This window comes from Pelobates fuscus, chromosome 6 (assembly GCF_036172605.1).
Source record: "Pelobates fuscus isolate aPelFus1 chromosome 6, aPelFus1.pri, whole genome shotgun sequence".
NCBI classification, from domain to species: Eukaryota; Metazoa; Chordata; class Amphibia; order Anura; family Pelobatidae; genus Pelobates; species Pelobates fuscus.
In genome coordinates this window covers 72,026,693-72,051,183 of record NC_086322.1, presented here as the reverse complement: position 1 = coordinate 72,051,183, position 24,491 = coordinate 72,026,693, and the positions used below count along the sequence as shown (strand labels likewise).

Below are 24,491 nucleotides of genomic sequence, written 5' to 3'. Positions count from 1 at the left end.
GAGCCCCGGACAATAGTGCAGGCTCCTTATATAGGCACATAACTCCTCCCATATTAAGCTCCACCCGCACATTCTCTTGACCAATCAATACAAATAAGAATTAACTTCCTGCTTGACCGCATGGCCTGTCCAGCACAATGGAGGAGGGGAATACTACATCCTGTATTCTTGCACATGCTCCGTACACTACTGATCGTATCTTGCCACGTGCAACTAACTGATCGATACGTCAGCATATGCACGTACACATGCCACGTGGTAATCTCGGCCTACTAAATTTATTTTTACCGAGATTCCACCACACCGGCACGGCCAGGCAGCCTCAAATACTGGCTGTGCTGGTAAAATACCAGTCAGGTGGAAAACCCAAGAGTAGTGTGTGTAAAAAAAAAAAAATAATAATTTTTTTTTTTTTAAATGGGCCTATTCCATGGGCCTGGGCCTGGAGCTGCAGCTCCATCAGCCCCTATGTTAATCCGGCCCTGGTCTACACCCCTTGACAGGTGTAGACCATGTGCACAAGGCCTGCACTGTGCATCAGTGTGCAGAATAGTGAGACAGATCTTTGATCTCCCCACCACACAGAGCTCCCTCTATGGGCCCGAGGCCAGGCAGCAACAGCCCTAAAGGGGCAAGCCTGGGAGATCCTTTGATCTCCACTGTCAGCCTTGGGCCATGGCCATCGCGGCCCACCAGCCTTTGCCCAGTTTGCCCTATGGCCAGTCTGGGCCTGGTTTTAGCACTGCCAATAGCATATTCTAAGCTCTGTGTGCATTCTGGGGACTGTTTTGGATAGTTTTTTTGTTCATCCTATTTTCTGTTTCTCTTACCTCGATTTGTTTACTTGTGTGGATGAATATGTCTCTTGAAATCAGCCAGTTACTGACTATTCTTACCCTGTCAGATATCTGGATTACATGGTTTTGTAGATACTATGTGTTTGAATAAAACCCAGGAATTATGTTTTCATACCAAAATATATCACAGGTATCAGAGTATTTTATATTTTTGTCAAGGGAAAATATACCCTACAATGTCCTAAGCTAGATTTAAGAAATTCTGTTCAATCTGCTAATAAATATTAATAGTTACATTTAGTTCTCAACAACATAATAATCATATAGTCGTTTGGCATTTTGCACTTGTTCTTGGGATCAGTCTAATATACAAATGTACATGTTCTCTCTGTAAAGGCACAAGTAGCCTTAAATGAAGAGTAGTAAATGAAGGGCACACTATTCGCGGTGATTCACTATACCTAGACACTATAAGCACCAAAACTATTTTACGTAAATGAAGCCATTTTTGTGTATAGATCGAGCCCCTGCAGTCTTACTGCTCAATTCTATGGACTTTAGAAATTAAGTAAGTTTGTTTTTTTAGCCCTAGTCACACCTCCCTGCATGTGACTTGCACTGCCTTCCTAAACACTTCCTGAAATGGAATCTAGGTGTTTTAGGATCCTGTATTGCACAGTCTGTTTAATCTAGAATTTCTTATCTCTGTTCTGTTAGCCCTAGACTCTGCAAGAGTGTATGTGAGAGTAAAGCTCAATTTAAAGTTCAATTTACAGAACAGGACATTATAACTTTTTAAGCAGGACTTAACTTATTAAGCAGGACCTCAAGGCACCATATTGACTTAATTAATGAAGTTGTTATGGTGGCCAGACTGTGCAACTTTTTGTCATTTGTGTTCCTTTAAGCAGAGACGTTTAAGTAGGTGATGGTGTATGGAATGGTTTAAATGAGATGGTGGGGTTTTATTTATGTTTACATCTACCATGAGCAGAGGAACACTTATGAGGGTTTTTTTTTTGTGTGTAGATATGTTTTTTGAGGGTGTAGTAATACATTTATTTATTTTTTAAATAGTAACTTTATTTGACATCAGTTTTATGGCTTGTTTTGTATTTATTAACAGCTATATGACAACTAGTTAGGCAAGTCCATGCATATAATGCCATTCCAGAAGGCCTTTAAATGGACACTATAGTCACCTGAAGAAATTGAGTTTAATTAAGCAGTTTTGGTGTATAGAACATGCCCCTGCAGCCTCACTGCTCAATCCTCTGCCATTTAGGAGTTAAATCCCTTTGTTTATGAACCCTAGTCACACCTCCCTGCATGTGACTTGCACATCCTTCCATAAACACTTCCTGCAAAGAGAGCCCTATTTAGGCTTTCTTTATTGCAAGTTCTGTTTAATTAAGATTTTCTTATCCTCTGCTATGTTAATAGCTTGCTAGACCCTGCAAGAGCCTCCTGTATGTGATTAAAGTTCAATTTAGAGATTGAGATACAATTATTTAAGGTAAATTACATCTGTTTGAAAGTGAAACCAGTTTTTTTTTTTCATGCAGGCTCTGTCAATCATAGCCAGGAGAGGTGTGGCTAGGGCTGCATAAACAGAAACAAAGTGATTTAACTCCTAAATAACAGTGAATTGAGCAGTGAAATTGCAGGGGAATGATCTATACACTAAAACTGCTTTATTTAGCTAAAGTAATTTAGGTGACTATAGTGTTCCTTTAAGTCAAGCCCAATTCCTTTGAAATGTCATGAGACAGAAAGCAATTAAAGCCTTTACAAGTAGATTATAGTATGTTGGACTTTATTATTTTTATATGTACTTGTGGTATGATTAGCATGACTTAGCAGGTACAAAGAGAGAGTATGTACACCAGTGCTTGCACTGTTTAATACTTTCTAATAGTTGTATTGCCACTTGCAATGACAATGTATTACCTTGACAGACATTTCAAATGTATTTCAAATGTTATGCCAACATGAAGACATAACTGACTTGGATATTTTGGTTTTCAATATATTGATATTTTGGACTAAAAATGAAAATTCACTTTTACATTTCACTTAGAGGGACGCTATAGTCACTCAAACAACTTAATCTCAATCAAGTGATCTGTGTGCAGTTTCTCTGCCCTGTAAAACCCTACAATGTTAAACAGTGCATTTTGTTTTTTAGGAACTACAATGTTTACATTGTAGGGTTATGTTCATCTCTAATGGCGGTCAGCATTTAGGCCTACAGCACACTTCCACTGAAGTGGTACTTACAGTCCTGCAAGATGGTGGATATCTTCCCCCTGCATGGACGTACGGCACAATCAGAACAATCTCAATACTAGCTGGACAGTTTTGACCGTATCTGTGTACACTTTTGGGAGTCCTGCTGAGAGAAATGCTAAAGTCCTTACATGTTCTAAAGGACATGTCAAGCAGGGAGAGAAGCCGTTATGCGGCACTCTATGCCTAGACCAACCAGCACATCTCAGCCCCCAAAGCAGATCCAGTGGACTAAGCTGACACATCATCCTCCTTCCAGGAGTGCTTACCTTCACCATGACCATCTTGCAACTGCTGGATGCTCTCTGAACTTTACATTTGTTTTGACTTGGGCACACCGAATCAGAGGTATAGAGATGCCAGCTTAACTTGGAGTCAGTGATGGAACTCTTCAGCAACTTCTAAGCTCTAAACTCTGTATCGCTTAATATGCTGATTATTCCAATGAAAGTACATACTGTTTATTAAATGCCAGGTCTCTCATTTGGGCATTTGATCCCTCACTTGATCTCTTCACGTAATGTTGCAGTATGTCGATGTGTTTTGTTAGAATTTAGTGTTTGTCTTGTTTACCTACTGTGCAACTCTGCAGAATATGTTGGCGCTATACCATTAATTGTAATTGTAACTTGACGATTCCCGACGTTAATTTCTGGGTCCCAGTCATCTCCTCATAGACGGTATTGGATGACTTTGTTCCCTGAATATGGCCCCTACTGTGGCCAAGCATTCATCTACCAGTGTTTCTATTGTTTATATGCTATCATTTAATGTCTTTTTATTTTCTTCGCTTGCTCAAAGTTCCCGAATTGCTTACCTTTGCTTAGATTTACAATATAAAGGCCACCTATGTCTCTTTTATAGAAATCCAATGTGTCTTGCTATATTTTCATATGTATGCCTATCTCTCTCTTGTCTGTTTTGGAATCAGGACTTGATTGACAAAGAAAAAACTATTGTCTAAGAAAGTAAAGAAATAAAACCACTAAGGAATCTCATTTTCTAAGTAAAATACCAAAAGCATCATATGTGGAAATAGTATTATAATACAGATTTATTTCATATTTACAATAATAATGGCTGTCTTGTAATGCATAGTATACATTTTTATTCATTGGCATCATTGGCATTTTCTAAGTACTGAATAATGCTGAGTTAGACCTTTCCTAAAAGAACATTTAACAAACAAAATGAAAAGGAACCATACAAAATATATACAAAGTTTAAGAATAAGAACCATTATATGTATTGCAAATCCTTAGTTTGCTTTTATTATATATACATATCAATATATTAAGATGTACATAGTACACAATAGGCTGACTTTAACAACCAGATTCACAACATGATGCAACATATATCCAGAGGGTGTCGGGTTAATTCGTTATGACTATAAATCACCAATAACAGATTGCTTAAAATGTTGGGACAGAATTGTTGGAACGCAATGCTTTTTTTTGTTTAATAAATTACAAAGTGCATGAATGCAATTAATATGTAATAATATTTATTCCGTACTTTAGTTACTGTAAGAGTTAACTCTTTATAAAAAGGAGTATTAAAAAATATATATATTTTTTTTTTTAATATCACTAGGTTGCTTTCTTTTTTTTTTTTTATGAGCATTTTCTTTCTTTTGGAAGTTTAATAAAATCAGGTATGGTCATTTCTATTGGTTTACTGTTTCTAATGAGTCCAGACAAGTATGGAGGTGTGAAGATTTACAGAGCCTTTACTTCTTTAAGACAGAGTTCTTTACTGATACTGGCAAGTCAATATGCTGGGCTAGGTACATAGTTGTTCACGCCTTCACTACAGGCTATATGCAGGGAATATATGTCCGTGCTATAGTCTAGTTATCAAAGGCAAGGGATTTTTATAAACACAATAAAATTTTAAATTTTTACAGTGCAATATGTTGTTTTTTATTGTATTTAGTTATTTATTTTTCTTTAAGCTTCATATGAGCACTATACGAACAGTTTCACTTTTAGATACAAATATGGATACGAGTGACTAAATATAGATTAAAGTAAGGTTTTTTCCTCTTTATAAAACTGTTCAGTTCCTATATCTCTGGCACCCTGAAATTCAATAAAGGGACACATGCACCAGGCATAAGTAGACAAAGAGACTTTCTTACAGTCATAAGTATTCCTATCTGTTTCATTGACTAATGACACAATGTCTGAAAGAACACACCTATTTTCATTGCGGTGGAAAGGTCATTATTTTCAGAAGATGTTATTTAAAGTTCTTTGAATGAAAAGATAGATTCCGCACAGAAAACAAGTCTTACTACACAGTTTTTTTAACTGGGAGAGCAATGATCAATGTCTATTTAAAATGTTGTGAGATCCTGAGACTTTGCTTGCTCTTGGTTTGAAGAACTTGAGAATTCATCCGTAAGATCGACAACATTATCATGACCTTCAATTTTTTGGGGATTATCGTCTGAACATTCTTCATCCTTCTTGTCTTGGCAACACTTACAGCATTTACATTTTTTACAGCAACAGCAGAGATATCGCCCACAGAACACTGAGCTGACACGCATCCAGGAGTCCCAGGGCTTCATCGAGTGCATCCATTTGGGCAAAAATTCCCATGTTTTTAAGAAGTTGGGCAGAAATCGTGGACATTTTTTTTGCATAAGGTTGACCACAATTGCTACAATAATGACAAACACAATTGGTACAGCAACTCCTACTAGGACCTGCCATCCTGCAATTGATAAGCCAAATACCAGCAATGGCAACAAGAAGAAGCACAAGATTAGATAGACGACAGCAAACCATCTGTATTTGGCAGTCTTGTCACCCAGTCCTTTAGCTAATCGAATAGGAATGCGCATGAAAGGGATGGGATACCAAATAAGGATACCAGATATATTGAAGAAGAAATGACATAACGCAATCTGTAAAGAGAGAAATACAAACCCAACATGTAAGTTAGAAACATGGATTACAAAAGTCATTTTTTTTCCATAGTTTGCCCTCAACTAATTTAATTTCAGTTATTTGCTTAAAGTATGTTTGTTTTGGACAATAAGGAATTATGTGAAGAACGTAATAGGAGGGTAAGTGCTAGAAGACATGGGACATAAATGGGTACAGCTTTGAGAATTGACCTTGTGGCTATTTTACTTTATATGCGGTTGGAAATAATCACCAGCTGCAGGCATCATGATGTACAATGCAATAATTACATGGAGTACAGACAGCATTGACCACAGTTGAAGAAGAAATTATCATAGTGTGTTTCATTGGTGGACACATGGCTGGAACAAAAGACGAAGATGAAAGAGGAAAGACAGGTTAAAATAAAAGATGGCAAAAATGTGGAGTGAAGAGAACAAAAAAGGATCCCGCAAATGGCAAGAAATACATTGTTAAAGACTGATGAGAAGAGATTGGGAAGAAACAGGAGAGGAGAGGAACAGGAGAGGAAACAAATAAAACACCGGGTATACGAATGGTAGGGATAAAAGGGAAATTTATAATAATAGGGGAAAAAAACATGAAAAAGTTCATTCAATTCATAAAACAGAGATACACACCTTGCTAACTTTCCACACTTAGTAATAATTAATGACGTTCGGAGACTAACAGAGTTGTTCACTATAGTGAGAATTCAAGTGAATTTCAAATTTAAGGCCAGAGTAGATGAATTGAAAGCACGGCTGATTTAAAAAAAAAAAAAGATGTTTCCAGTTTGGCTTTTTTAGCCTTGAATTTAAAATTTACTTTGAATTCACCTTCAATTCTCACGTTATTGAATATCCCAGTATGTGTTTTTTTTTTTTATTGAATAATTTATTGCATTATATTTCATGATGTGTACAAATCTTAAAAAAAAATAATGGAAATAAATTAAAATACTCTAGAACAACATGTGTATGAATGCCCTTTAATTCAAAAATTTTAAAAATCCTACAAAATTTATTGTATACCAACCTGCACGGAATTTTGTAATGTTGCACCCGAACTGGCCAGGGCAGCTAGTAGAGCAGTAGTTGTTGTTCCAATATTAGAACCAAGAGTCAGTGGATAAGCTCTTTCTATACTGATAACTCCAATTCCTAAAGGTAAATATAGAACACAATGTTGGACGATGCTTGTGGAACATACACTTAGCAAGCAGTTCAAAATAATTTTTGAAAACCTTACCTATAAGGGGAGTTAACGCAGAGGTAAAAACAGAACTACTCTGAACAATAAATGTCATTCCAGCACCAACTAACATAGCCAGGTATCCAGTTAACCAGGAGAATGGGAAGGGAAAATCTATGTAGAAAAAAGGAAAAAAATATATACATATATTTGTTAATAATAAATCATATGGTAAAGATTAATGTAAAAGCAATCAAAATAAGGTATAAGAAGAGTTTACATGAATATCAAGATTAAGTTATACTTTTAAAACAATTTTCAAACTTTCCATTGTTAATAATTCAATTTTAATACTGAAATGTCATTAAATCCACCTCTTACTGCAGTCAGTTCTTAAAGGCACTGTTCAACCTTAACATTCAAAATACCTTTTTTTTTATATAAATAATAGATGTTATTCCGAAATTATATATAAATATCCAAAACGTGGTAAAAAAACAAAAAAAAAAACAACAATCACTTCAAATGTTAGAATATTAAAATTTTTATGTGGGATTTATCAATTGCATCCTGTAGTCATGTGACACGCTGAGAGGATACTGATCATTTACAGGCTTTGTTGTTAATACAATGAGAAACCAAACGTTAAAAGAAAATGTTAGAGTTGTGCTCAAGAGTGAATACAAATGACAGATCAGCTTAATACGTTTGTTTGCTAAAAATGTTGGCAAGCTCAGATAATAAATCTTTTAGCTAAGCTAATATATAAAGATTTCTTCTCTGCCACTTCTTTTAAATACAGTCTCAGCGGTCAGTATATTGAAATGTCAGAAATGAAATCTGATTGCCTTTGTGGGTATTAGCAAGAAACTCTATGTTTCTTTCCTTGTCTGTGTAGACTTGTGTTGTCCAGAAGTCTGTGTAACTCACACACAGGATTATTTACTAAAAGTGAGAGTTCTGGGTGAATTCACAGAGTGAATTTCAAGTAGCCAAACTAAAAGCATAGATGATTGAAGTAGGAGAATCGTCACAGGAAATGGGTCAATTTTTGGCACTTTGAACTTAAAGTTTAATTTCACTTTGATTTCTCAATTTAGTAAATAACCCCAACATACTTCCGTTAGTGTTTCTGAAAGATAGCCGAACATTTTTGTAAGTACAAATAAAATCGGACTTCACTGTTACTGTTGGTTCCTCAATTTACTTACAGAAATAGACAACATTACTAATATTGTACATTAACAAGTTGTTGTTACCTGTGTTGAGGATCTTCTTAATGACAACGGATACTTGTCCTTTGAGCATGGAATTCAGAAGCTTGACAATCAATATGAGACACAAGCACAGGACGAACAGAGACAACGCCAGCAGTATTAGCCCCACAGCCAGATCTGGTAGACTGGTGTTTGCAAATAAGTGTGAGCCTATAAAACAGAAAATATGGAAAACATTGAATATATTGATTGCACCTCAACTTTTTTGCCAACTATTTTTTGCAACCAGTAATCACCTTAGGCCACTCAATGAGTTTGCAAGCGCTAGAATTTAGGAGGATGTGTTTGCAGCATCTCTCTGGCGTGACTGAATCATTGTTAATTATTTCAGCACTGCTGAACTTCCTCACTTCAACATTCCCAGCAGTAGGATTCCACATGATCTATTGGATTACTCATACTGCGCAGAAATGACTTGATAAAAACCTAAGGACATCATCGATAGCCGCTAAGTACCATAACCACTATAGCACTCTGTACTGGTTATGGTGCTCGAAGTGCATTGTATTTTCTGTATATCTGTTAAATGGAAATTATAGACAATACCCATGCTTCTTCTACATATATGATTTATCTCGGGAAGATAGTGTCCAAGCTGGGTTATTTGTCTAGGATACTCTTGGTCTTATAATGGGAATAGATTTAAACAAATGTGGCAGATATTTGGACAGACTGGGCATGTTACCACCTTAATACTTACACTTTATTGGAGCCATGCAGTTGCTGAATGTGCAATTCACATCCATCGACAAACTTTCATTCTTAAAAAGAAAAAGAAAAAACTTTACATAAAGGGTCAACTTAATGAAACAATCTAAACATAGTTGGTCTTTTAATTAAAACATGTAGTTTGGAACCTATATTGTGTATAAAAAAAAATATATAAATTTCAAGTTAATTTGGAGTTTTAATTTGCAAATTTGGTTTAAATGTAAATCAAATTAAGTGTTTAGTGAATAGAGCTCATTTGTCTTATGTGTAGAACTATATAAGGGTTTATTAAGTGTTTCTCTTTATTAGGCTTAGCTTGCATTTATTTTAGTGTAATATACTTTTTTCTTTGTATTTATTTGTTATGCCCTTTATTATGAGAGGTATGTTGCCCTCAATTTAATATTTTTGGATTCCCTTTTCAAATGATTTAATAATTTTAAATAAATATTTAAAATTATTTTTTTCAAAATAAAGTGTAAAAATATATATTAAAAAAATAAAATCAAAAATATGGAATAATTTTAAAAGTGTATACAAAACTATGAAATCATTTGAAAATCTTATCCAAAAATATAAAATCAAGGCCATTATTAGATAGATACCAGTTGCCAATTCAATGCATTACATTTTATAAAAAGCCATATGCCAGAGTGAAAATTAGCAAAATATACCACATGTATAGAAACATTGTCTTATTACATTTTGTGAACGTTAACTCATCTATGTACAAGCAGGTAACCAGTCTACATGTACAGGTTGCATGTATCTCTGTATCTTACCGTATAGCCGCAAACACTCTTAATCAGACTTTTGTTTTGTGCTGCTTCGTTCCCTGCTGCAATATCTTCTATAACCTTTTTATCAAGCTGCAAAATACAAAATATCAGGTTACATGTGCATTGGAAAGAGGGATTTTTCAAAGATCAAACGGTATGTGTGCCACAAAAATAGAAGCGGCACGATTGTCTACACACCTGAATGATTCCTTTAGTGAGAGGCTCTGTGATAACTTTAAGCATGTCCGGGGCATTCTCTCCTGTTTGGATGTTGAATGACGTGACGATAGCATTGGTGAGGTGGTACAAATACCCTGAAGCCACTTCTATTGGCAACAGAATGAGCACGGAAAGCCAGTTGAAAAAATCGTGGACAGTGGCGCCAGCAAATGCCCTAAAAAATTAGTGTTTTATTAGCTCAACACGTCATGAAATAACCACACAACAATAAAGCCTATGTATATTTGTGTACTTGGCTGGGCTGTACCTCAACATGAAAATAGCAATTTTTATTGCTGTATTGTCTGAACAGAAGAAAAATACAAATCGGCCCATCTCAGAGATAAAAAAACAACAACTTTTGTTGAACACAATGTTAAGTTGACACCGTTGATCATGCTCTCCTTCTTCAAACTCTTCAATCGCTTGGTCTCTGTGACTCTGTCCTCTCGTGGTTTTCCTCTTATCTCTCCCAACGCTCATTCAGTGTCTCCTTTTCTAATGATACCTCCTCCCCTCGCCCTGTCTCGGTTGGAGTCCCCCAAGGCTCCGTCCTTGGTCCCCTTCTATTTTCTCTTTATACTGCCTCTCTTGGCAAACTTATTACCTCTTTTGGATTCCACTACCACCTCTACGCTGATGACACCCAGCTATATCTCTCCTCCCTGGACCTCTCCCCTGCCGTCCTGCAACGTGTCACTGCTTGCCTTTCTTCCATCTCTGACTGGATGTCCTCCCGCTTTCTGAAACTCAATCTCTCAAAAACTGAGCTCCTTGTCTTTCCTCCTCCTAATACTGATCCTCCTCTTTCGCTCTCCCTTCAAGTTTGTGGTACCAACATCAGTCCATCCTTGCAAGCGCGCTGGCTTGGCGTCATACTTGACTCTGGTCTCACCTTTGAGCCTCACATCCAGCATGTTGCCAAATCCTGTAGATTCCATCTTAAAAACATAGCCCGCATCCGCCCCTTTCTTGCACCAGATACTACCAAGGAGCTTGCCCATGCTCTAGTAATTTCCCGCATGGATTACTGTAACCCTCTCCTGATTGGTCTTCCCAAAAGCCGTACTGCACCCCTACAGTCCGTAATGAACGCTGCTGTTAGACTGATTTTCCTCTCTAGTCGTTTCTCTCACACCTCACCCCTCTGCCAGTCCTTACATTGGCTTCCTGTATGGTATAGGAGTCAATTCAAGGTACTAACTCACACCTATAAAGCACTGAACAACTCTAGCCCCTCTTATATCTCCTCACAGATCCATAGGTATGTCCCTTCTCGGTCTCTCCGCTCTGCCCGTGACCACCTCCTGTCCGTTGTCCGCACTCGTACGGCCAACTCGCGCTTGCAGGACTTCTCGCGGGCGGCTCCCTTCCTATGGAATAGCCTGCCTACCGCCATCAGACTCTCCCCTAGTCTTGCATCTTTTAAGAAGTGCTTTAAAACCCATCTCTTTAGGAAAGCTTATGGCCTCCAAGACTAACCAATACCTCACATACCTGTCTCTTGCCCTCTCCTAAAGGGCAGCCCACCTTATTTGATTGCAAATTCCTGTCCTAATGTGTTTAACACCCCACCTCCTATAGAATGTAAGCTCGATCGAGCAGGGTCCTATTCAACCTATTGTTCCTGTAAGTTTATCTGCAATTGTCCTATTTATAGTTAAATCCCCTCTCATAATATTGTAAAGTGCTACGGAATCTGTTGGCGCTATATAAATTGCAATAATAATAATAATAATAAGAAGAAGAAGTTATATGTATTTGGTGGGAACCAGCTACATTGTTCAACATTTTATCAGAATATTTAGTGTAAATATGTATTCTATATCATAACATTTTTCTAAAAAAAAATTTTTTTCATCTTTTTCATGTCCTTTTCAACTCTTGACTCTTCCACTTACCAGCTGGCGGTTGGACACAATGGACATTGATAATGCATAAGTGTTAAGTCAGCGTTGGTCCATCCGCAGGGACCAACCCCCCAAAATTGGGGGCAGTCCCTCAATGCCCCAAGGAGCCCTGCTTTATATATGCATAAACCCACCCCATTTAAAAAAAAATGGAAGAGCAACACAGGTTTAAATGTAAACAAAAAGAAAAAAGGACATACCTTCTAAACTCATTGCGATCTCCAGATTGCATTAAAGCTACGATGGTATTTGTGACAGAAGTACCAATGTTGGCTCCCATAATGATCGGAATGGCTGTTCTGACTGTTAAAACTATAAAAAGAGAATAGTACAATATTAATAATTATTTAGTAATATATTACTATTACTAACATTAAGGATAATTACACCAAAACGTGCCTGAATACATTCACATTTATAAAATGTATTGGACGAATCAATACAATATCTGCAAATATATCATTAGGAATGGACATCACAAATACATCTGATTCAACATGTTCTAAATGGAAATATACTTTTAGTTGAAAGGTCATGTCCTCAGGACTGCAACAAACAAGTGCAGTTGATCTTTAAAGGGACACTGTAGGCGGTAGAACAATTTCCATCTTATTAAATTGTTTATGGTGCCCAGAGTTCCCTGGCACTTTCACATCATTCAATGTTAAACTACTTTTGAGCAGTTTAACACTGAATCATAGCCTGACCCAGACTGAAGGTCAGCTGACACTCTTAGCCAACCACGACCGCCAGTTGGTGGTCAGGCTAATGCTTTCTCATTAACCCAGGTAGCACAGAGGGGATAGGCTGCTGAGGACTTTTGATTAGCATTAAAATATTAAAAATGGTTTAACGCTGTACAGAGGGACAGTGCCAGGGTACTCCAGACACTATAACCACTTCATTGAGATGAAGCAGTTACAGTGTCTACGTAGTGTCCCTTTAATTCATTCTGCATGCAACTGTAAGTGCCCTTCACTGCCACTTGATAATTCATACTCAGAGAGAACAGAAATTGAAAACAGATTAACATACCCAAGGAGAGAGCTATAAAAAGCAAGCAAACTACTGCTAATATTATCAAAGTTAGGAACTAACCTAGCCCCCTTTTTTTGTGATTGTTCATTTTCTTATCCTATGTTGCTATAAACAGAAGGGTCCTGGCTAAGAAGGGAGATGAAGGGTTTTTATATTTTTTTTTGGGTGGTGGGTCTACTTTTTGTTTCATCAGAGGACAAGCTGTTTCACTCATATTTATACCCTCCAAACTAGAATACTTCAGGTAAAACCTGGCCTGTTCCAAGCAGGCAGTTCATCTCAATGAAATCTCCTGTGTGCTTCATTTTAAAGTTGAGGAATATTCTTCAATAAATAAATATTTTTCACTGCACAGTTGTGTTGAAAAAATGTCAGGGGTGATTTTTTTCCCAGTCCGGCCCTGGTGAGTACTATCGTTTTATTTACAGCCCATTCCCAGTTTGGTAAACTGAGCTATTAATACGTTTTGCCAAGTTGGCAAAGTAAATGTATGTTCAGTTTTAGATGGATATTTGACAGTAAAGTAAAAAAAAATCTTCATCCTCCGGCATTAAATGAAGTTGAGGAAGGAAATCTAATCGCTGCAGTGATTTTTGCAAACAACTGAAGTAACCATTTACAGGGGACCTCCTTGCACCATAAACAATTAAATGAACATAGGTGGTTATGGTACTTAGAGTAACCCTTTAATCACCATACTCTTAAAGGGACACTATAGTCACTAAAACAACTTTAGCTTAATGTAGTGGTTTGGGTGTATAGATCTTGCCTCTGCAGTCTCACTGCTCAATTCTCTGCCATTTTGGAGTTAAATTAATTTGTTTATGAAGCCATAGTCACACCTCCCTGCATTTAACACACACAGCCTTCTTAAACACTTCCTGTAAAGAGTAATCTAATGTTCAGACTTCCTTTATTGCACAGTCTGTGTTATTTAGAATTCACTATCTCCTGCTCTGTTACTACACTGCTAAACCTTACAGGAGCCTCATGTGTGTGATTAAAGTTTCATTTACAGTGCAGGAGATAAAACTTCTAAAGCAAGCTAACATCCGATTGAAACCATTGAAACCGTGGTTTCTGATTGAAACCATTGATGCCTTTACAGAGCTGGATATAAAAACGTATAAAGCAAGTTAACATCTGAATTAAACAATTCTTTTTTCAAGCAGGTTGGGTGAGTCACAGCCAGAGGAGGTGTGTTTAGGACTGCATAAACAGAAACAAAAGGGATTTAACTCCTAAATGGCAGATAATTGAGCAGTGAAATTACAGGGGCATTATCTATACATAAAAACTGCTTCATTAAGCTAAACGTGTTTTGGTGGCTCTAATGTCCCTTTAAATGGTTTTCAGGTGCAGTGTAGCATATAATGCACAATGTATAAATTTATACTTACTCCCAGAGGAAACCATGCTGACCACTATTGAAGTGGAAGTACTGGAGCTTTGTACCAGGACAGTCACCAACACGCCAATAACAAGGCCAGCGACGGGATTGGACAACACAGAGTGGTTCTTAAAAATGTCTCCTGCGGCTTTTCCTATAGACAGACATTAAAATGATAAGGCTATCTTTTAAGCCAACCAATAAAAATCACAGTGCATCATTCTAAATTACCACTTCTTCTGTAGCATTCAAAACAATCAGAATATATGATATATTTGTTCTAACAAATATATGGCAATGGTCCTAGAGGACACAAAACAGAACGCTTATGACCTAATTCTGACTATGTCTTCGGGATAATTAGTACAATCACAGCTGAAGTGCAGCAGAATGCTTTATCCTCACATAATAAGACTTCCTTGTGTCTGACTTGGGATTCATGTCTCTCCAACCCAGTTTTGCTTAACAGCTTGTTTTATTGCTGTGGATCTGTAAATAATTAATACACAGTGCAGGCAGATCTGGTTAATCAGCTTGTTTTGCATGTGCAACATGGGTGGTACTCTGTGTGTCAATTCTGTAGTTGCACTCACACCTATGTTTGTCACCATTACCTTAGGCGTTCTGAGCCGACCATCTTAAAAGGGGCCAAGAATGTACATGGGGAAAATGTTAATTATTTTAACTGCTTAAAGTTTGAAACCTGGGCAGTTTGACTGCAACCAGGATAATTACGCTACGAAATAACATGGCGAAATTCGTGGAATGATTAATTTCTAATTCATCTAGTTCATGACAATGTGTAATATCAATTAAAAAAAGCCTGCGTAGAATGAATTATTGCTAAGATTTGTTCTTTATGTGTTTCTTAAAGTCTTCGGTATCAGATATATAGGCTTCTAGTTTTCTATGGGAACATAGATCACTCACCTCCAACTAACTGGAAAGCGGAGCTCAAAACATCCAATGAGCAAACAAAGAAATAGAGCAACGCAATCAAGAGAATAAACTTTGTGATCCCCAGTAACACCGATACTATACGTTGCTTTGTATTCATTTCTGTAAATCAGATGAAAAAAATAAATACTTTTATTAATTTACTCCAACATGTATTACCTGAAATCGTATTGCTGGAGCTCATATCATATAACAAAATATCTCCATGCCGACCAAAATGTTAGCAGCAAAGGTGAGTATTTGAAGTACGTAGATGTTTAAAGTATTTCGCCTAATATAAAATACATGTATCATCTAATATATTCGAATGGATGATAGATAATCAGACAGGCAGATCAGATAGAACGACCACTGAAATTACAATTTAAATGGAAAAATCTAAATGTATTTAAGTCTTTACCTGACCACTTCATTCCTGTGTCCTTCAATTCTGGCATATCCCACGGATCAAACTCTTTCTCTTCTTCAACTTTTTCATTATACAGGTTAAGGGTAGAGTATGATGGAGGTAAATCTTCGGTGTCGTTACCTACAAGAAAAGTGAAAATGGTAAAGGGGCATTTAAGACACTCACAGATGTAAAGACAGTGTGTGGATTAGGTTACAGTTAGGTATATGGTGTTTTTATGTTTTTATTTTTTAATAACTAGTTTTGCTCCATGAGCATCAACTTTCTGTCCTTCCTAACAAACGCCATTATATCTCTATTCCAAAAAAACTATTGCACATAAGTCAGCCATTAGCTTTTGAGGAAGACAGCTGACAAACAGAAACCTCTTCCTGGTTTGGTGATATTAGGTACATGCCGAGCTACCTGTAGTTGTGTAGTACATGTATGGAATTTAAACCTGATTTGTTTTAAATTGAGTTTGTTTATGTTGTTTGTTGTTTGTTGTTTGTTTTTGCACATACGTTGTTTTAATGCATTTTCTATGAAATATATTAAACATGAATCAGATCAAACCTGGAGTATCCCATTAACTGTGTCAATTCGACTTACTAAAATAAGCAATTCTAGTGATAACAAAAACTAGTCCAAAATAAATACCCACCATTGGAATTTTCTGTGCTCAAACCAGACTGTTTTGAGACAACTGGGAGGCTTGTGACGTCCACATGGTTCTCCATTTCTGGAAAGGGAGCCATATTCTATAAACAACACAAAAACATAACATTGTTGAAAACAGTGGAAACTGTTTGAAATATCATTTGCACCATCAGAGGGTATAGACAGTACATTGGTAGAGGGTTTGCTTAGCTCGCTGTCGCTATGCACTGCGTAATCTGTTGGCGCTTTATAAATACCAGTAATAAATAAAATTTAAAAATATGCAGTCTACATGCGCAGTTACAAATATCTCATATAATTTGATTGCATTGACGATCTGCCACTGAGTGGGACATGCTTGTAGGAGAATGCAATGACAGCTCCCTGACATGGCCCAATGCTAGCTGCATGGGGTGTTATATCACTTTCTCCTAATGTTCTAAGGATGTTACATGAGAAACTGTTACATTCACTCGACATTAGACAACATCAAAGAAGACAACATCCTGCCCTTAAAAGATTGGCAAACAGTGGGATGGCAACAAAAAAAACCAAAAAAAAAAAACCACATCATGATTATTATATTTGTGAGTGGCATCTGAAATGTGTGTTTCTCTCTGTATTTGTGTCTATCTAGCAGTGTATATGTGTGTCTGACTATGCCCATAGAATGCAGCTAAATTGAATTAAAACCTTTTATTGACACTACAAATACTTGTGATTCTGATTCCACAATAGATCTAGCCTTTCCTTGGCAACTTCACCATATTCACATGCATTGTATACTAACAAAGAACGCCTCTGAAATATATGTAAGCCAATAGCATACGTGTCCAGCATTCCCACTACATGTCTGCACATCAGCCATGAATCAACACAACATTTCTTATTAATGAATAATTACTAATTTCAACACAATTACTCATCTAGTGAGTTAGTTCAACTAGATTGTCTTAGAATGTAAAATGCACTCTTAATCAACCTCTTTCCCCATAGAGGTGAGTTTCAGACATTGTGATAAACCTTCCATCATCATTAAAAGTCTTTCAACATCCCTTACATAGGCGATATTGGACACGGGATAAGTGGAGTTGAAAGAAATTTATATTGAGATGTTAAGATGTTAAACTGTTTGTGAGATTGGCTGAATTTATTGTCAAGAGTATTTGATTACCGGTTCTCATCATAAAACATTTTTCTTTCTCACTATGCTTGAAGCTATTCTTTTTGTTTCATGTTGTATGATCACTAATTATGTTACTATCGTATAGGTTGCTGTTGTTGTTATATTTTTAAGTTATATGTTTTTTTTTGTTTTACATTGTATTGAATAATAACATTAAGTTGAACTACCAGAATTTAGGGTCAGAGAGAAAATAGTAGGTACCTCTTTAAATCAAAAGGGTGGGCCTGGTCCCTCCCCCACCAACGTCAGCTCCCCCGTCCGACGTCAGTGGAGCCGAATGCGCATGCGCGGCAAATGCCATGCACGCATTCAAAGTTTCCATAGGAAAGCATTTCTCAATGCTTTCCTATAGACGCTCTACGCGATGGAGGCGAAATGTGCCTCCAGCGTCGCTGATGCACCTCTAGTGGCTGTCCGGAAGACAGCCACTAGAGGCTGGATTAACCCCAAATGTAAACATAGCAGTTTCTCTGAAACTGCTATGTTTGCATCTGAAGGGTTAAAACCTGAGGGATCTGGCACCCAGACCACTTCATTGAGCTGAAGTGGTCTGGGTGACTATAGTGTCCCTTTAATACTGCCATATTATTATTCATATTAATAATAGAAACATAGAAACATAGAATGTGACGGCAGATAAGAACCATTCAGCCCATCTAGTCTGCCCAATTTTCTAAATATTTTTTTTATATTCATAAACTTATACATTTTTCATCTCCTCCCAAATATTATTTGTAATAGTTTGCCTCACAATTATCCCTACAATACATATTGTCTCTTCTTCTGTGATACAATAAACATTTATTGAACATAACATTTACGTTAAATTGCTGACATTTTCCATTTGAATGATCCTGTAAAAGTTAACTTCTTAGATCCAAATTGGATTTTTTTTGTCAAATATTATAAAATTATAAAAAAACTATTGCCACCTGCTGGTTTGGGCATCTCGATAAACAGGTGACTGAAAGATCAAGTAGACAAATAAACCTGATATTCAGAAAATGGTTTGACTGGTTAATCTGTAGGTAGATTAAATGGAGATAACTGCTTTTTTGACAGCACAATAGGCTCGTTTCAGGTCACAATGGTACACAAAAAGTTGTATTGACCTAATGCACACAGTTCTTAGTTTGGAATGTTTTTCAGGAACACGTATTAGATTATCTGCTAAAATACAAAGATAGAGAAAAGGATATATTGCACTTAGTTGCACTTAGAGTGGATCAATTAACACATTTTCTACTTTTCTTCTTTTAACTAAACATTAACTATTGTCTCGAGATCCATTTTTCATCCCTCTTAACAGTTAGCACCTGCTATACTAGAGCAAAATCCAAACACTATTTCAACAGTTAACTTGAAATGTTTACGTTAATGAATCTGTAAATAAGTGTGGGATTGTACTACCTACTTATATAGAGTTTAAATTTAAAGGGACACTATAGTAACCAGAACCACTAGAGCTTAATATAATGGCTTTGGTGTCAAAAGCATGTCCCTGCGGGCTTTTTAATGTAAACACTGCTACATTGCTGCCTAGTAACACCTCTAGTTGCAGTTACTCAGACGGCTACTAGAGGTGCTTCCTGTCTCAGTGCTGCACAGTGTGCAGCACTGGCGTTCAGTGTCGCACACTCTGCATGAAGGTGCTGAATGTTCGCCATAGAGATGCATTGATCCAATGCATGACTATGAGAAGATGCTGATTGGCGCAGTGATGCGTTTTGCCGTGCATGTGCAATAACCTCCCAATGCTTTCCTTTGGTAAAGCATTGGATTAACTGAGATCATCAAGTTTGATCATCTCAGACATGTGTGTCTCAATTGAAGAATAGTGCTGGTAGCTAAAATTCAGTTATACATTTTTTATTAACTATGAAGGGAAACTCGATTATCGTCGATGAACTTGTTAGCATTGCTAATGTCTATAAGTCAGATCTGTCATTGGAAACATAGGCTAGCTCATTTAATAAATTCATCGTTGTAGGGAATATAAATACAAATGGCAAGATTTAGGATAACATAGCTAAGCAGTGGCAGGAGCTGAGATGCAGACTATTTCCAAATCCACTTCATTAATCTCACATTTACATTTCAGATTTCAATCACAATTCAGTGTCTTGTGAAAAAAAACGCAAGGGGGTGGAAAAAATTGATGCACATTAAATTAGTAAGGACTTATAATATGTGATGCCATTGTCACAATAAGTGTCTGCAGACTCTATGCCAGCTTGAAATTGCCTGCTTGTTTACCAGTAGCATCTAAATACAGCAAACGTTTCTGGGTTCAGGCCAGCCCTCCATCAGTGCGAATGCCCTTCAATGCCCCGAAACGTTAGCTGTACCTTCGTATGTCCTTCAAATAAATCACTGTCATAACACTTTGTGCACACAGCATATTCTAGTAGCTATTGCGTTAAAAATAAAATCAACAAAAAAAAATAGTATTTTACTCCCTATTAAATGTAATTAAATGTTACTACCCATGAGTATCATCCCATTTTACTACCCACGAGTATTATCTTTGTTTAAACTTCCATAACCTGTTGGGCAAGTTATGGGTAATTACTAGTCTGAGACACAAACAAGGCATTCAATGTACAATTATATATATTTATATATATGCTCAGTGTACGTTGCAGGACACAGGGAACGTATACATCTGATATGGTGATGGGTCCCGGTAGTATGGTTGGTTCTACAATATGTTTTATTTAATTTGGATGGTATTGATTGTCTCTAAGCTTATTAATTCCATCTAAATATGGTTGAAATTGACGAAGCAGCACTGAAACGTCCTCTTTGGGGAACGTTGAGTTAAGCTATTTATTCCCCGGTGGATACTGGGTCCAGGTCAATCTGCTCCAAAAAAAAAAGAATTGGGAGATGGTGTCCACACTTTTAAAGGACCATAACCATTACAATAAGCTGTAGTAGTGGTTATGGTATTTAAAGTTCCCCTTTAAGAAATTACGTGTTTAAGAAAATGTGATGCATCTTCCAGTCCTAGCTGCCTTGATCTTTAAATCACCCATGAATTCCAGAACTAATGTTTCTTTTCAAAATATTCGAAAGTGTTATATCAACTGTTTAACATTACAAATCATTAACATATTTATTATATATATGCAGTTTATTCACTATAACAGTAATTATGGAGAATGAACAAAGGAATGGCAAGCTTAACCCCTTAAGGACACATGACATGTGTGACATGTCATGATTCCCTTTTATTCCAGAAGTTTGGTCCTTAAGGGGTTAAAGGGACACTATAGTCACCTGAAGAACTTTAGCTTAATGAAGCAGTTTTGGTGTATAGAACATGCCCCTGCAGCCTCACTGCTCAATCCTCTGCCATTTAGGAGTTAAATCCCTTTGTTTATGAACCCTAGTCACACCTCCCTGCATGTGACTTGCACAGCCTTCCATAAACACTTCCTGTAAAGAGAGCCCTATTTAGGCTTTCTTTATTGCAAGTTCTGTTTAATTAAGATTTTCTTATCCCCTGCTATGTTAATAGCTTGCTAGACCCTGCAAGAGCCTCCTGTATGTGATTAAAGTTCAATTTAGGGATTGAGATACAATTATTTAAGGTAAATTACATCTGTTTGAAAGTGAAACCAGTTTTTTTTTTTTTCATGCAGGCTCTGTCAATCATAGCCAGGGGAGGTGTGGCTAGGGCTGCATAAACATAAACAAAGTGATTTAACTCCTAAATGACATTGAATTGAGCAGTGAAATTGCAGGGGAATGATCTATACACTAAAACTGCTTCATTTAGCTAAAGTAATTTAGGTGACTATAGTGTTCCTATATTATAGTCTATAATATAGACTATAGTGACAGAACAGAAAAACTGGAAAAAAAACCTTTGCCCTTTTTTCAATTCCTTTGTGAATTCTCTATGTGCCATTATAGTGAATACGTCCCTTAATTTTTAACACATAGCAAATGAACAGTCCCAAACCATTTTTATTCTGTAAATAAATTAAATACAAAGACTCAAAAGCTCAGCTTAAGCACTGACTTCCCAAATTGCAGGATAGTTATTAAAAGCCTTTTTTCCCCCAAAGACACAAGAAAGTTTTTCCACCTCGGAGAAGATCGGCACGTGGTTTTCGAATATAGAAAATAAAGCAACAAGCTGAAAGCAGACTAAGCAGATTATTTTATTCACAACAGATTCCCTTCACCAGTACTTTAAATACCTTATTATCCATGATTAGTATAAGTCTAGCTGTACTGGAGACAATTACTGAAAAGCAATGATTGTTAAGAGGTTAAAAATTAAAATTTATATTTAATTAAATTTTTTAAATAATTATGTTTTTTTTTTCACTAAACCGATATTCCGAAGAGACTTTGAACAGAAATTGCATAATGCATAAATAGAAAAACTGGGGAAAAAAATCTCCTATTAAACATTTTGCTATTTAGTGAATAAACCCCTTCAAATTCAGGCAGATTAAAATTTTCTTTGACTAATAGAAGGAGGAATAATTAACAAATGTTCATTAGGGTTAGTCATAGACAATGCAGAAAAAGTACCTATTAAATAGTGAAACCAGGAAATAACAGAGGCCAACAGGATACACACTTGGTATTGTCTTACATTTGGTGATGAAGAACAAAAATCACAGAGCCCGTCATCCTTTGTTCTTCAACACCCCAAGCATCACACAACCAGCCAGGATCCTCAGTTAAATACACAGAACTCGCTGCTGTTCACTGCATTAGTAAAGCAGTGAAAGCTGGTGTTATTGCAATTATTATAATTGCTATTTAGACCTCACCAGCACGCTCGTTTTCCACATTGTACATTAATAAGGCTTTTCACAAAAGTGAGAATGCAAAGTGAATTTCAAATGTAAGGCCAAAGTAGTCAATCTGAAATCATAGCCATCTTAGAGAATTTTTCCATTTCAGCTATTTTTACCTTGATATTGAATTCTTTGAATTCTTGTGTTTGTGAAGAACTCTATGGGGTTCAGTCATACGTCTAGTCATATTTTAACTAGTTCCCACTATTAAGCATATTATATTTCAGATACTAGGCAACTGACCACATTAAAATTATTCCCGCAGTGTCATTGCCTTCCCTAGTGCAATGGTGGTCCCTCAGGTACTGATAAGAGTCTTGAGAATATTAGGACATATTGTATTACAAGTGAAGAGTGAGTCACTGCGATTTCTGAAGTCAGACCACCAAGATATATTGGGTTCCTGCAATATGGGTCACTGGTGTAGGGAATAGATGAGAGCGATTGGGTTATACAAGAGCTATGTGTGTGCAGCAGAGCATCCCACGTCTAGGCCATGAGATTTAATCATTAAATCGTCATTGTGCAAAATTGAGAAGGGAACTGCAAATGGGGAAAAAAAAAAATCCAAATCCCAGTTTTTCAACTCTAGAATTTTAACCTAAATTTGTCATTTGCCTTGTCAATGCTTCCAAATTTTAAACTTAGTGAATACACTCCTGTTTTGGAGTTACACAGAAATGAAATGAGTCAAATATTAAAAAGCACACCTATTTAAATCAGAATCCCCATGTGCCAGTGAGAGGTGGTCTTTGCACATTTAACACATTCTACTGCACAACAGGAATGTGTAATATGAGAAGATGGACATCTCATCCTGTTCCCAGACTATCTGCATATGACAACATCATCCTCAGGAGAAAGCAATCTGCATGCAATGCAAGCATCTATGTGCTGGGAGAAACTGGAGTTTGCTTAATAACTTTCCCACACTGGGTGTGATTGTAAAGACAATTGCTTCATATAATTTAAATACAAATGTGTACACACATAAAATTACAGTGTAATATAAAATGTAATCTCGTCTGGCTGGAAGAATGAACAGGTCTATTTGACCACTTGCAATACAGTAAAACAAAAAGATAGTTGTGAAATATAACCAGATCAATCAAGTCAAAAGAAAACAGCAGTAAGGACAACACCACAATATTATAATAATAAAGTTATGAAAAAAACAAAAAACAGATAAAGTAATTCATTAGTCTTAAGGCAACAGAGACAAGGATGCCACACATACAAAGTTGTATACATTTAGTTATTTCTAGCAGTAATACTTGCAAAGTAAAGGTTAATGGCAAATGAATAAAGTGTCTATTACTTGTATACATTGTTAAATACTGCTGATAACAATACATCAATACACGCTAACATGAAAGCATTAAACAACTACATCAGAACTAAAACAAAGTGTTTAACAAAGTATCTAACTGATGCTTTTACTGCAAGAGATTCAGACTCACCTGCTGATCCTGTGGAGGGGGTGGTCAGAGAGAATGAGGGATGCTGGGGGCTAAAAGAGGCTGGGGTACAATATGCCAACTGTGCCCATCTCTTATATAGGATGAGAGTGGAGCTCTGTCACTTAACACTCCCAAGTCACACCTGACATCCCTCCCCTACTCCCACAGGTACTGCCTACCTGAACTCGTTCATCCCAATCAGCATTTTCCTACTAGTGATAATTCCTTTTAGATGAACCTTCAGACTTGTTCCTCCTAATCACATTTTATGCTAACTAGCAGCAGGGTGATAGCAGCTCATTTATCTCTGTACTGTTTGCTCATAGATGACACACTAACACTCCACTTGGAGAGGGGAGGGGGGCAGGGGCATTGTGGGTGAGGACCTCTTACTCTCCATTCTTTAACATCTCTATAGGGAACATTTATCAAAGTAAAAGGTAAATAAGGAGTATTCACAATGGAAACTGAAGGAATGCCTGCCAACATTTTGTA

General features: G+C 36.7%; 1 protein-coding gene across 2 annotated transcripts; it reads right to left on the bottom strand.

Annotated features, from left to right (window-relative positions):
• Positions 1-4,693: 4,693 nt before the first annotated feature.
• Positions 4,694-24,083, bottom strand: SLC34A2 (solute carrier family 34 member 2). Of its 2 annotated transcripts, XM_063459900.1 has the most exons (14): positions 23,997-24,050; positions 21,925-21,971; positions 16,532-16,628; positions 15,880-16,008; positions 15,453-15,581; positions 14,533-14,676; positions 12,295-12,406; positions 10,164-10,359; positions 9,969-10,055; positions 9,176-9,236; positions 8,458-8,625; positions 7,256-7,372; positions 7,043-7,167; positions 4,694-6,003 (listed from the first exon to the last, which is right to left on the bottom strand). In XM_063459900.1, the coding sequence occupies exons 2-14, from the start codon at positions 21,934-21,936 to the stop codon at positions 5,428-5,430; spliced, it is 1,953 nt and encodes a 650-aa protein (XP_063315970.1). In that variant the 5' UTR covers positions 21,937-21,971; positions 23,997-24,050; the 3' UTR covers positions 4,694-5,427. The 2 variants fall into 2 exon arrangements, with proteins under 2 accessions (XP_063315970.1, XP_063315971.1); XM_063459901.1 differs by lacking the exon at positions 21,925-21,971 and having other exon boundaries at positions 23,997-24,083.
• Between the last annotated feature and the right edge of the window lie 408 nt (positions 24,084-24,491).